Source organism: Phocoena sinus, chromosome 9, assembly GCF_008692025.1.
Source record: "Phocoena sinus isolate mPhoSin1 chromosome 9, mPhoSin1.pri, whole genome shotgun sequence".
NCBI lineage: Eukaryota > Metazoa > Chordata > Mammalia > Artiodactyla > Phocoenidae > Phocoena > Phocoena sinus.
The window spans coordinates 90,948,412-90,963,470 of NC_045771.1; the positions used below are offsets into that span (position 1 = coordinate 90,948,412).

The window sequence follows — 15,059 nt, forward strand, 5'->3', positions numbered from 1 at the left end:
GTCAAATGCTGCCTCCAAACAGAAGTGATTCAATTCAATTCTACATTTAAAAAAAAAAAAAAAGCAAGAAATAAGGTACAAACATTACAGTTCAAAGGTAGAAAATGATAAAAATCAGAATCTAGGTCGCTTTTAAAAACAGACTTTTTGGGCATTATTTGCATATTTCTGTTATTTTGCAATTCTACTGATTAGAGAAATTTTTAAGTTGAAAAAAAAAAAAAGACGAAAAAGAAACTAAGTAAAATTTGCCCTCTAGACCAGAAGAAGGTAGCAAGACTGAATTCTCTCAATTTAAATAAACAGAGGACTCAATTAAATCATTCTTGTAACACACGAAATCACTCAAATATATAGCTACACTTATGATTTTATATATATTCATATTTCATCAATTCTATTATGCCATTAATTGTAAAACTCACAGTTATTTTATGAACCACTAAGAAAGAAAAAAAATGCTGCCAATTGAAATATAACACACCATCAATTATGAGTCCTGATAAAATGTGAAAAATCTGCATTTTAGAATCAGTGAAATATAATATACAACTTGTGACCATGTAGTGAATGTTTGCTGCACCTACAGGTATGAGACCAGGGTTCATGCTTCTTTGTTCATCACTGTATCATGGCCAGCACTCATAAATTCTTAATAAGTCCTTGAATGAATGAGTGAATGAATGAATGAACAAATAAGTGAGTGTGCAGATCTAATAGTGGACTTTGTCTTACACTCCAAATGCCTAAAGGATATAAATAAGGAAATGCATTTTAATCAGCATTAACTGCTAAATAAGTGCTGGAAGGTAACAATAATATTGTCTGACATTTCTTTTTGAAGTGACACATCTATCTCTTTGGAAAGAAGTCCTGGAAATGATTAAATTCTGGTAAATAAGAACCACCCACCTCTATGTGAAACAGGTGAAGCTTGATTTCTAAAGTGAGTAATTTGAGGTGTTTAATATAACAAGTAAATTGGGTGGGGAGAGTCAGCTGTTATCACCTCCTACTTGTTTCTATTTTTAAAGGATGGCCAAATTCAGACTAGTGAGAAAAGCAGTTCTATACTTTTATAGAAACCTGTACGGGAGATGCCATTCTGTCCATGCACCATTTATTTCTTCAGTAGAAAAAGCATTTAGGGCTTCCCTGGTGGCGCAGCGGTTGAGAGTCCGCCTGCCGATGCAGGGGACGCGGGTTCGTGCCCTGGTCCGGGAAGATCCCACATGCCGCGGAAAAGCTGGGCCCGTGAGCCATGGCCGCTGAGCCTGCGCGTCCGGAGCCTGTGCTCTGCAACGGGAGAGGCCACAACAGTGAGATGCCGCGTACCGCAAAAAAAAAAAAAAAAAAAAAAAAAAAAAAAAAAAAAAAAAGAAATAAAAAGAAAATGCATTTAACAGAAAGAAAAAAAAAAGGCAATATATTCATCCAGGTACATGTAAGTCTTATTATAGTGCGATAATTGTTAAACCAAATCCTTATCTAGAAAGATGCAGTTCAAAGAATTCTGTCTATTCTCCAGGGGAAGTTACACCATTGACTCCTAGTGTTATTTGATAGCTTCTTTTCTCCTCTGTCCTTCTGAGACCTCTAACCCACTCCCTGTTCCTTTGAATTGCTACCATCACCATATGATCACCAAGTTGTGATACAAAGTGGTCCACAGAGCTGACTGGACTAGACTAAAAATGTTCAAAATAGCAAGTGACAGGGAGCAGACATGCCTATCAGAATGAGAAACAGATTATATTTGCACAGAATGCCTCCAAATTAAATCAGTAAAGAATTGTGAATCGTCTAGGTGAGTTACCATGGAACTGAGTTATAGTATGAAATCTTAGGCAGCTATTTAAAAAGTTAAGAAAAATCCATATATATTCACCTGGAAAAATATTCCTAACATAGCCTTAACTGAAAAAAAAAAAGTTGTAGACCAATATATAGCATAATTTTTAGTTTTTAAAAAAAAACTATGTTTGGGCTATAGCTATATCTTTTTAGAAAACATTATAGAAGGAAATAATGACTGGAGGGAGACATTGTGCTTGCCCTCAAGAAGTTTTTGTCTAGTGAGGGAGATAAGACCTGTATGTAAATCAAATTATGATACTAAGGTAGATAGTGAGAGGTGTCTTAAAGAGAGAGGCCCAGATAAGGTGCCAAGACAATCCAGAGAAGTAACTGGATTAATTCTGAGAGACTCAAGCACTGTTCATGCTTGAGACAGTGTTTTAACTGGACGTTGAAGGTGTGTGTGGGGGTGTGATAAGTGGGGACATTCAGAATCTACTTTAAAAAACTTGCCTCTATTTCAGTGTACTGTATATATGGAGAGAGATGCATATATTTAGTACACATAACAACTTATTAATAAATGTACATTCGAATAACATACAGAAACTTGGACTGAAAACTTCATTGTAGGTTGTTTAGTAGCATCCCTGGCCTCTTTCCATATATATATATATATATATATATATGTATTCTCCTCTGCAGATGGATAAAAGTTCTAAACTTCATGACCTGGATTTTTTTTTTTTTTTGGCTGCACAGCATGTGGGATCTTAATTCCCCAACCAGGGATCGAACCCGTGTCCCCTGCATTGAAAGCACAGTCTTAAGCAATGGACGGCGAGGGAAGTCCTTGGATTTCTTTTCAGGTCCTTTCTTCAAGGGTTCTTAACCTTAATAATGGTCAAGTAAGCTTTGGAAGATCTGTTGAAAGCTGTTGACTCATTCATCCCTCAGAAAAACACACACATGTTCACCACACCATGTTGAATACAATTTCAGGGGATTTACACTAGGGTTCTCCTGTGAGGATTCTGTTTCCTGTTGCTTATAGAATGGTCATTGTCTGAATTTTCCAGCTGGGTAACTGAAGGCTGGTGTCCAGAAGGTCCATATTTTAGAGGCTGTTCTGCATTTACTGATAATCAGGAGAGAATCTTCCTGTTTACCAAACTCTCCTTCCCTTCATCTTAACCCGTATTAGTCAGTTTTAGCAAGATTCATCCCAGCAGAAGACAAAACACTGATTAAGTAGGATACATCAGACTCCCCACTCTCTCTCTTCTAGTCTTGATTCCTGTTTAGTCCAATTTATTCCCTCCTTGACTGTTCAGATGAACGAGAAGAAACATCAAAAGAACCAGAGTCAGTCAGGTAAGAAAAGGGGCCACCTGAGCACTTGATTTTGGTTGTGAAGTGAAATACACACAAACACAGAAAAGTTCGTATCTAACATTTACGAATAAATTATGAACTCTCTATAACCACCACCCACTGGGTACTTCTAAAGAAAGACTTTCTAGAAATCCAAAGTCTTATTAAATGCAAAACTGGCCACTGCTCCTTTCCTCCTCTCCACCTGGTGTGAGAGCTGCGTGCCAGACCTTGGAGCTTCCGGATACATACAACCTAGGGGTCAAGGTCAGCGTTCCCCGCAATAGCTGACCTCTTCTTCCACGCTGGGCTCTGCGCTCCGTAATAAACTCCCCAGGGGCTGTTTCGCCCCTGACCTCGTAACCCACGTTAGTAATTAGGGCGCGAGTGAGGATTCGGGTGGCCCCTGGGTGACAGCCAGTAAGATTCTTAGCCTTCCTGGTTCGGGAAAGGGAAAGAATTCGGGAGGGGTCGGATTTTTTTTTTTTCCCGGTAGGATAGGTGGGGAAAAGACCGCTGCCTGTGTGTCCCTCTTTTGGACTAAGGTGTCTCTGTTGCTCCATAAATAAAACGTCTCACTGCCTTCTGCGAGCGCTATAAAGGCGGCGGAACGGCTGTCCCGGGGGCATTCCGGGCCGGACTTGAGCCGAAGCAGGTGAGATCGTCGCTGAAGATGCAGCGCACCCCACCCTGCCCTGGCTTAACTCCCGGGGAGGCACCGCTGGTTGGGTATGGGACTAGTGGAGGGGGTGGGGTGACACAGAGCCGCCGGGCAGGGGACAGTACAGCCTTCTTTCTGAGAAGCTGAGTGCGAGAAGGAAGCTAGGAAAACAGGCCGAGGGGTGAGACCTGCTCACCCGCCCAAAGTTCTGTCCCCGGGAGAGCGCGCCCGGCTGCTGGAATTTGCCTGCAGCGCGCGCGCAGCCTCGGGACCCGGGGAGCATGGCCTGAGGGTTCCACGCCCGGCCCCGGGGGTTGTGCTTCTTTCCCAGGGCGCGCCTGGTGCTGCGCCCTGGGTTGGGTGCGGGGAGAGAGGGACGTTCACAGGGTCCCCCTTCCTGCCCCCTGCGCGCCGCGGGCCCCAGCCCGGGTTTGGGGAGATTTCAGGACGCGGACAGCGCCCTGGCTGCCCATCTGAGGGGACTGGGTCGGGCTCCCGCCGCCCCCCAGCGCCGGGCTCACTCTCTTATTAAAGTCCGGTTGCGCCAGGCGGCAGGTGCAGGCTCGGGACCCAGAGGTCCTCAGGGCCCCCTGCAGGCTGGAGGTGCGCGCCCGGGGGTGGCGGGCCCGGGCGCAGAGGGCGGCAGCGCGCGGACCAGGGTCTCGGGGATCGGCTGCAACAGGTGGGGCCGACCGGGGGCGGCTAACGGGCGGTCTTCACCTCCTCTTCTCTTCCCTCGTTCCATCTCCTCCCTCCTCGTCGTCCTCCGCCTCGCAGGTCATGGCAGCGCCGGGCGGCAGGTTGGAGCCGCCGCCGCTCCCCGAGTACAGCTGCAGCTACGTGGTGTCGCGGCCGGTCTACAGCGAGCTCGCCTTCCAGCAGCAGTACGAGCGGCGCCTGCAGGAGCGCAAGACGCTGCGGGAGAGCCTGGCCAAGGGCTGCAGGTAGCAGCCGCGGCGGGCGGGGCGCGGGGCTCAGTGAAGCCGGGAATCCGGGCGCACCGACCCGCGGGCGTGCCCGGCGGCGGAGTGTGGGATGCTGCGCCGCCCTGCAGGGTCGACCCGGCTTCGGTCAGCTCACGGACTCTGGCCTTCCCGGTGGGAGAGTGGCTCTATCATTCTCGGCCCGAATCGACCCTAGTCTCGGAAGCTCATCTTTGGAGAGGGTGTGTTCGGGGAGCCGCATCTCCTTTTCCTCTCTTGAGGGCACCTGGAGTGCGCCTTGGGGTACAGAGGGTCCCTACGGCCTTCTCGTGAAGGCTAGGCTGAGGAGAGAGGGAGAGCAAGGTGCTCGATTACAGAGAGGTGATGGGTAACCCGTCACCTGACCAAGAATCCTTGAAAGCCCCAGACTCATCTAGGACGGATGCCACTCAGAGACACGAAGTGAAGGCGAGAACACGGAGCGCGTTGTGCTCCAAGCTGTCCACTGTCAGGCAGTAGGGCGCCCCGAGAAGAACCTCCATCAATCTCTAAACCCAAACGGGACACCCGTAAGTAGATATCACAAACAAAAAGGGAACTATCAGCTGCTGCTAGATTTTTTTTCTGTTAAAAAACCTTTTATTATAAAACATTTCAAACACATTCAAAAGTAGGCATAGTAGTGTAATGAACCCCCTCCCATGTTTTTACCCATCACCCAGCTTCAAAGATGATCACCTCAAAGTTAATCTTGTTTCACCACATACTTGCCCCGCTCGACTTTTTTTTTTTAACATAAGTCCCATATGGTGTTTCTTTTTGTTTTTTTGTTTTTTATTTTGTCTGTATATATCTTTAGGGACACTCAAAAAATACAACCACAATTCCATTATCACACACAAAAATTTAAAAATTCCTTAATGTAAAAAATTAAGTCCAAAATTTCAAATTGTCTCATAAATATAATTTTTAAAATAATTTATTTGAATCAGGAGTCAAATAGTGTTCACCTACTTTTAATATGTTTCTTCTTTTACCTATAGGTTGTTGAATTTTAAAAACTAGATAGCAAGGTGCAGCAAGATATAGATTCATCATGTTAAGGGTTGTAAAAACTGGCTCCAAGATCCTATTGCCAAAATATATAGAGTTTGTTTATGTTTCTTGAAAGAAAAAGAGAAGAAGAAGAAAGTGCCTGGGTTAGAAGTCCAAAAATTAATCTCCACTTAAAGACCCTACATTGATCAATCTGGGGCTGGACCAGAAAATGGGTTCTTGCTTAGGGATATTTTCTCAGAGGATTAAGAAGGTGGGAGAGGGGAAGGAACACTTAATCCTGTGTTTTCTAGTACAGTACATTTAAAAGGGTAAATAGAGTTCTTGGCAAAGACATGGTAAGCACTTCACTGTTAGTATTTTCCATGCAGTTTCTATCCTTTTTTCTAAATAGAAACATTAGCAGAGTTCAGTTCAAAACTTTGTGATTTGCAGTGGGCTGTGACGCAGATTGGATTGGAAGTCCAGTTTTCTTGCCTTTTGACAGTTGTTCAAGAAAGAGAACCCTTGGTGTGCTGAAGACTCTCCTGCCCATCTTGGACTGGCTCCCCAAATACCGGATCAAGGAATGGCTGCTTAGTGATACCATTTCGGGATTTAGTACTGGGCTAGTGGGGACACTGCAAGGTAAGATGGTGGTGGACTAGCTCCCAAGTTATGGAGAACTGCAGTCTCCAGCAGCCGTTCCTAACTCTCCCCTTGCTCCCATGGGTCTGCAACAAAGGCTTGCTCACCTTCCACAGCCTTCATCTTTCCTCCAGAGTCTGCCCCTTAGTGGTGAGATTCCCCTGTTTCTCCTCTTCCTTGGAGTTCTCTTCCGGGGAAGCCCTGCTGCTTCTTTAGCTGAATGGCTCCAACTAGAGCCCTATCACCTAAGCAGCAGCTTCCCAATTTTCACTGACCAGAACTCACAGTAAGAAATCTGTATTACATCATGATCTATACACACATATCTCAAGTTTTGTGAAATAATATTTACCCTCACTACAGGTGATACACTCTGCTATTTTCTATTCTGTCCTATTCTATTCTGCTTATATTTTTTAAATGATGATTGTAGGCCGTTAAATTATTTTACATTGCATACATGGTCTTGACCTGCAGTTTGAAACTGACTTAAGGGAAAGGGAAGGACGTATTTTAGCCTGGACTACACGTAAGTAGCTTTTTCTCCCCTTACCTCCCCCTCCCCTTTTTAAATCCATCCCCGTATTTTAATCTTTTGGCAAAATGTCCCAACACAGGACATTTTTTAAACTGCCTTTATGCCACATTTCCATGAACATCTTGGAAATCTATTGCATGGCTGGTGCATAGCAGTATGGGCATTCTCCTTTGTCCTCCACCCGCATCGTCTTGCTTCTGCCCTTGCCTCAACTCTACAAAGCTTCTGGACCATGAAAACAGAAATCTCATTTATTTATTATCATTTTATGGAGTATCTAGTAGGTGCCAGGCACTAGGTATTCTGACATGAATAAGATGCACCACCTGCTTTCAAGGAGCTCATAGTCCAATGAGGAGATAGATAACAATTCAATGGAAGGACCAACCGTAGCAGGGGTAACATTGCTTGGGAAGGGAGTGCACACAGGGGCACTCAACCCAGCCTTCGGAGACTGGGAATGGCTTCCTAGAGGAGGAGTCATCAGAGCTGTTTCCCTGAAGGTTAAGTCTCAGTTTGCCAAGTGATGGGAAGTAGGGTGGGGTAGAAATGTGTGTAGAGAGATGGCTTGGAAATGGACTATTTCAGAAGTTAGTAATAGAGGTTGAGCAATGCCATGAGACAAAATTTGCCTATAGAGCTCTCAGCATTATTCAGATGAGGCCAGGGAGATTCCCACAGAGAAGGAAGATGTTCTGTGGCCCCAGTGCAGAGCCACAGCCTGGCCAACCATGTTTTCAATCACAAAGGTGGATGGGGCAGTGCGGTTCATACGTTAAATGATGCCAAGTGCCGTTAGATGATGCCAAGTGCCGTGTACACAGTGGACTCTAATAGCTGTGACATGGCAATGCCCTGTGGCTCCTGGGGAACAGGAACTGCCTAATTCATATTTGTTTAGCCAGTGCCTAGCATGAGACTGGCACAAAATAGGTGGCCCTGGAAAGCTTTACTAAAGAGGACTGAATTGCATTCCTGATAATGAATCATCTTTATGTATGAAAAATGGTGTTTCAAGCTGTGTCCCCCAAGTGTTCATAGACAAGTATCTTATAAGAATTAACTTTAGTTTTAGTTTCGTTTATTAAGCATCCTGTCCAAGGTCATGGAGCTGGTAAGTTGTGGAGCTGGGATTTGAACCCAGAGTCTAATTCCTAGGATCTTAATTTACAAACGATGCAGTTCCTCACTTTATGACTGATACGCTTTCCAGAAACATGATCTCTATGAAGTTATCTTTGTAAGGTGAATTTCTGGGAGGTGAACGTGGTTCGTTCATATGTTCATTCATCATTCATCATCATTCATTCATCTAATAACATATGCAGGCCAGCCATGGGGATTCAGTGGTTTACTGACAGACATGGGTGGGTACTGACCTCACGGAGCTCATTTTAAGTGGAAGACAGAGGAATTAAATAAATAAGCAGATAAATAGAAAAATAATTACAGATTGTGATATCTATTATGGTGGATTAAATAGGCTTGAATAGGGATTAATTTGGGGATGGAGTGTTTATTTTAGTTAGAATGGTCAAGGAAGGCTTCCTGAGGGGGTGAAATTTAATCAGGGTCAGGAGGATGGGAAGGAGACAGCCGTGTAAGGAGCAGAAAGAAGGGTGTACCAGGCAAAGGTGCAAAGTCCCTGAGGTCAAAAAGAGCATAGTATTTTCAAGGGAGGAACGGGAAGAATTCCAGTGTGGGTGGAGGAGGGGGCGGGCTGGGGGGAGTGAACAGGAGGAGATAAGGTTAGACAGGGCCAGGATTAAGATGCTTAAATGAGTTACTCTCTGGGTGCCTTCTTCAATAATGCGCCCCAGGCACTTCGCTTGCTCGCTTGCCTCTCCCAAATCCCAGCCCTGAGGATAGATGGTTCGGCTTGAAGCCAATCAAGCAGGAGATTAGAGGGAGCTGCACAGATCTGAAATAAATATATACATTGCTTGGCTGCACCCGAGATTGAACCGGCGCCCCCTGCATTGGAAGTGAGAAGTCTTAACCACTGTACCACCAGGGAAGTCCCCTGAAATGTATTTTGGAGCAGGAATCATGGGTAATATACTGATGGATTGGGACTGGCTGAGGACCAGGATTGGGATGGAAAACCAAGCATTTCCTTTTGGACATGCCACATTTGAGACGCCAAATATGGAGTTGGAGATACTAGAAGTGGGAAGGTCATTGGAGAGGTCTGGGCTAGACATAAAAGTCCAGAAAGCATCACTTTAGAGGTGATATTTAAAGGAGTGGTAATGCCTGAAACTACCTAGGGAGAAAGGGCAGATGGTGGGGAGAATGGGGCTGGAGTACTTAAAGGTTGGGGAGTTGAGGAGGGGCCACAAAGAAACATGAGGAGGTTGGGCTCAGGAAGTTAGAGAAAAAGAACAGTCTGAGGAATGTGGGGTCAGAAGCCAAGAGAGGAGTTGTTTTCTTTTCTTTCTTTTTTTTTTTTAAGGATAGAGGGGTCTGTAGTATGGAATGCTCTTGGTGATGGAACACAGACAATACTTTTAAGAAGGTTTGCTGTGAAGCAGAGTAGAGAAATGGCTGTAAACAGAGGCATAAAAGGCAAAGATAAAGTGATGGAAGGATTTATTTTTCTTTTAATATAGGAGGTACTAGAACACAGATGTGACCCAGTGGACCATGAGATCTGTGGTCCATGAGGTAGAGGAGAAACAACTAAAAGTGACAAGAAGGGGCAAGTGTAGATCGGTTCAAGGATAGAAGTGGGAGGGCTGCTCCTTAAAGATAGGTGGGATATTTTCCCTCCATTTCCAAAGGAGAAAAGACAGACAAAACTGTGCAGATGCAGAGAGATTGGAAATTTTGGTAAAAAGCCAACAGGCATCTCATGGAGTCCATGTTTTGGATGAAGTCTACGATTCATCTCTAAACAGTGTCTGTATAGAGAAGGGGGATGGGGAGTTTGAGGGAAGTAGGGGAAGTCTGAGTAGCTATCTCGGGGTGAGGAAAAGCACACTTCCTGAGGAAATGAAATTGGATGGCCAGGCAGTGTGGAGTTCCCATCTGGGGCTTGCGATCATGAAATTTATGTGAAACTGGCCAGCCCAAATGAGAGAACTTTAGTTCAGTTATCCAGCTGCTTGAATCCTGGCATGGAATAGGGTGATGCTTGGGTTTGGCCAGACTGGGGCTTTACCAGAGAAGACAGGGGAAGGAGAGAGTGAAGCCAGGAAGTTCAGAGTACTTGTGAAAATTCTATGGACAAGGAGGCAAGTGAATATGAGAGGCTGCCAAGGATAGTGGATCCGTTCATGGATTAGAAGCCTCCTGAGGACAAAGAAATGTTGCAGTAAGGATTCTGGAGTAGGTGAGCGGAGAGGCTAGGTGGCTGTAGGTGGAGAGCAGGAGGCTCAACGTTGAGATCTCAGAGGTGGCGCTGCAGTTTCTAGGGATGGCAAGGTCCACGATATAACCAATATAATCACTGGCTGGGCAGCTGAGGGGTAGGGAAAAACTCATCGGAGTTACTGAGAAGCCAGAAATGCTAAGGATCATGAAATCTTTTTTACTTTTATTATTAACAAAAAGTTCCCACTAGGCAGCAAGAAATCAGTGCAGCCCTTTTAGTGCTATTTTTTTTTTTTTGCGGTACTCGGGCCTCTCACTGCTGCAGCCTCTCCCGTCGCAGAGCACAGGCTCCGGATGCGCAGGCCCAGCGGCCATGGCTCACGGGCCCAGCCTCTCCGCGGCACGTGGGATCCTCCCAGACCGGGACACGAACCCACGTCCCCTACGTCAGCAGGCGGATTCTCAACCACTGTGCCACCAGGGAAGCCCCCTAGTGCTATTTTTAATCGTACCTATGGGGAACCTGCTCTCTACTTTCTATGGATACTTTTGCCTTCTAGATGCTTCCGAATGTTTGCTAGCACCTTTATCAATACATGCCACCATCCTACATAGGAAGGGTGCCAACACAAGAGATTCCATAGTTTAAATCAATGGCTTAGATTTCTTTACAAATTATGTAATTTCAAAATTGTTGTACCAAATTCCCTTATGATTACAGTATATCTGAGTAGCAGTTGTCCTGAAATGGGATACTTCGTGAAAACTGAAAAAGCCTCCATTTTCCAGGCCTGTAAGGACTGCAGAGCCCAGTTTAGGCAAGTGGAAGTTTGAGAAAGACTTGAAAATAATACATAGACTTGAAAAAAATACAGATACTTGAAAAAAACACTCTCAACCACTGCGCCACCTTTTATTTTTTAATATTTAAAAAAAAATTTTTTTTTTTTGCTTTTGTTTTTGCTCCTTCTTTTCTTGTCTTCCCTTTGTGGCCTCACCTTTCTACTCTATGCTCTTGGGATGACTGTTTATTGCAATTCCTTGTTGTAATTTATATATGAAAACATTTGCATCAGTAATACAGATTCTTCTAGAATGAAAACTCTCTAAGGGCAGAGACTTTGTTTTGTCCACTCCCATATTCCCCCAAACCTACAACAGTGCCTGGCACATGGAGGGTACATAATCAATAGTTGCTGAATGAATGAATGAATGTTTATTGTGGGAAACTAGAAAATACATATAAGGAACATGAAAAAAATACCTCTTCAACAAATGAGAAGTCTCCTTTGATCCTAGCATATAGATAACCCACTAAACCCATATTTTAGTAAATATCCTACTAGACACATAAATGCACATCTACGGAAATGTATAAAGAAATGTCTGAGAATGTTAAGCACTAAATTCAGGATAGTGGTTGATTCCTGAGGGTGGAGGGAGGAAAGACGATGTGAATGAGAAAGAGTATATAGAGAGTTTCAACTGTACTGGCAATAATTTATTTCTTAAGCTAGAGGGTGGGTACATGGGTGTTTATTATATTATAGTCTTTGTGTACCTGAATTCTGTTAAATCTTTTCATATTTTTAAATGCATACAACAAACACGTTTACTTTAACAAAAGTGGAAGCATGCATACTGATCACTATTTTGTGGTTTGTTTTTTTTTTTTTTTGGCTGCTCTGCTCACTTGTGGGATCTTAGTTCCCTGACCAGGGATTGAACCTGGGCCATGGCAGTGAAAGTGCCAAGTCCTAACCACTGGATAACCAGGAAATTCCCTGATCACTATTTTGAGTCCTGCCTTTTCTCACTTATTTCTTATATGCACTTTATTGTACTAGAGATAGGTAAATTATTAGTAGTAAATTATTTCTATGTAGCACATCAACTTCATTTCATAGAATTACAGTATAATTTAGTTAACCACTTCCCTGTTTTGAAACATTCATTCAGTAAATAATTTTGGGTACTCAGAGGCCAAGATATTTAGGTTGTTGCCACTTTTTTTTTTTTTACTGTTATAAATGTAATCCTTTATTAATGACCCAAAGGTCAAAGGGCTTGATTTTCTCTCACTGTGAGTAAAATGTAGGGGGGTAATATAGAGTAAGATGTGCTGACTACCTAAGAAGTATTTAATCAAAAAAACCCCCAGGAGAAGGAAAGGGCTATGGACTGAATGTTTGTGTTCCTCCAAAATTCTTATCTTGAAGCCTTAATCCCCATTGTGATAATATTTGGAGGTGGGAGCCTTTGGGAAGTAATCAGGTAGAATCCCCTTATAAAAAGAGGAAGAGCCCAGAGCTCACTCGCTCTGTGCCATGTGAGGATACAACAAGAAGGCAGCCATCTGCAAACCAGAAAGAGGGCCCTCACCAGACACTGAAACTGCTGGTACTTTGATCCTGAAGCTCTCAGTCTTCAGAACTGTGAGAAACAGATGTTTGTTGTTTAAGGCAAAAAACAAACAAACAAAAAGCCAACTCATTATTGTCTTCCACTGCCATGTACACAGAAAGGTTGAGATTTCTCCATACAGTGTGACATTCACGGACCCAGAAGCCACTTGGGATAGCCTAGCGAAGGTGTTGATCTCCTAGTGGAGAGCCTATGCTGTGTACAAAGGTCAGATTTTTTTCTTTGTTTGGATCTAACTTCTGTTCCCCCACAAGAAAGGAGAAAGGGCAGGCAACAATGACTGTGTTCCTCACAACACTGAAACACTGAATTCAGACAAACCCAGCCTGAGCCTTTGAACTGAATTGATCAAGCTGTTTTTGTTTTTTTTTTTTTTTTTTTTTGCGGTACATGGGCCTCTCACTGTTGTGGCCTCTCCAGTGGCAGAGCGCAGGCTCCGGATGCGCAGGCTCAGTGACCATGGCTCACAGGCCCAGCCGCTCCGCGGCATGTGGGATCTGCCCGGACCGGGGCACGAACCCATGTCCCCTGCATCGGCAGGCGGACTCTCAACCACTGCGCCACCAGGGAAGCCCTCGATCACGTTTTTAATCAACAACTGACTTGACTTTCTTTTTCCACTCACCTGATGATTAAACTACTAATCAGTTGAGTCGGCTCCTTTGAGCAGGTGATACGTGAGCTGCAATCATTATCCCAGCTGATTTGAATCATGTTCTGCATCCTAGCATAGTAAGGAAATCACTCAGAATGAGCTGTAAGTTGAAGAGATCTATGAAAAGGCCTTTCTCTCTACCGTAGACATAAAGCATAACTTTTGTTTCTGAATTTGATCATTTTGGATGTACTTTCAGGCATGGCGTATGCTCTACTAGCTGCTGTTCCTGTTGGATATGGTCTCTACTCGGCTTTTTTTCCTATCCTGACATACTTTATCTTCGGAACATCAAGACACATCTCAGTTGGTAATTATAAGCATATACAATTCTATTTGTTCACATTTAACGTGTTTGGGCTATATTATGTGTGTTCTGCTTCCATATCTTTGTTAATGTTTTCTAGGGAGATAGGGCATCAGTGCTTTACCCGCTTTTCCTATTCAATGATGCAGTGGTTCTTAAGTGTAAAGTGTAAGCTTTACACTCAATCCCCTTTTTTTTAATGAAGAGGAGAAAATTGAAAGATTGTTAAAAAATTGTAGCCTACCTTCAAATCTTAGCATGTTTTGCTTTTCAAAAATGTAATACATTTGACTCTATATTTAGAAAGTGTTCTAAAATCAAAAATGACAAGGGAAAAAAAATCTTCAAGAGGTCTTCAAACCTGCTGTTTTACTAGATTAACTTAGCTTCTACTAAATTATGTTCATCAAATACATATTCATTGTCTTATTAAAGAGCATACTTATTTTAAGTCACTAATATTGGAAGACTGGCAAAATCGTGCCACAACAATTTAGAAACTGAGCTTGGCTGTCCTTCTTGGTATGGCCCAAAATAGATTTATTTCCTGAACTTCCTAAAATTTGAATTTTCTTCTGCTAAAATGTTCTAGTAAATGAGTGTTTTAATGCTATTTTGCAACATTGACATTTACACTTGAGATAACTTTTCGCCTACATCCATCTGTTGGCTAGACATGTGTACCTGGGCAATCCTTTTGAAACAAATGCAGCCATCTACTACTATATCCCCAGCCCATATCCTTATCCTTCGTTGTATTTCCCCCAGTGTCTGGCATATTGCCTTGTCTATAAAAGGAGCTCAGAATGAGGTTATTGAGTAAAATAACTTTCTCACCTGGGAGAGTAGATCAGTATCAAATGCATGACGAGGTGAGGAACACAGAAGCTGATTTGTTTCTCTTTGGTGTTCTATACATTTAGACACTCCGGGTTACTGGATTTTGGTACTGAGCCCTCCCAGCTGTTAAAGCCTTCCATGATCAAAGGATAGGATCATCATCATCATGGATAAAAACATCAGTAGTGAATGGAGCAGCTGCTGAAAGAAAAGTACCTTTGAAACGTAGAATCTTACAGACTGGCATTTGATATGAAAAAATTTGTCTTGGAAAGAGAAAAAGAGAAACTCTATACTCCCTTTGCTATTTCTTTAACATAATTTTGATCAGGTGATATTGATCAAGGTCCTTATCTCCACAGAGATCAGGACGTTGGATGCTCTAGGAAATGAACTTACCTGGAATAAAAATAAGATGGAACAAGTAATGACTCAGCTAGTATGCCATTTCTGCCAGGAAACCTTTCTTGACAACTCCTCCCTCCACCCCCCATGTCCCACCCATATACGTAAAGATCACACACAGATAGGTTAGACACCCT

The 15,059-nt window shown here is 43.4% G+C and overlaps 1 protein-coding gene across 1 annotated transcript in view; it reads left to right on the plus strand.

Moving 5' to 3' along the window:
• The first annotated feature begins 3,804 nt into the window (after positions 1-3,804).
• The window catches only part of SLC26A4 (solute carrier family 26 member 4), a 49,344-nt gene continuing 38,089 nt past the window's right edge, over positions 3,805-15,059 (plus strand). Inside the window, exons 1-4 of the mRNA XM_032643338.1 lie at positions 3,805-3,826; positions 4,610-4,776; positions 6,299-6,438; positions 13,570-13,680. Coding sequence (XP_032499229.1) covers positions 4,613-4,776; positions 6,299-6,438; positions 13,570-13,680 — 415 coding nt within the window. The 5' untranslated portion in view covers positions 3,805-3,826; positions 4,610-4,612. The remainder of the gene's footprint in view (positions 3,827-4,609; positions 4,777-6,298; positions 6,439-13,569; positions 13,681-15,059) is intronic.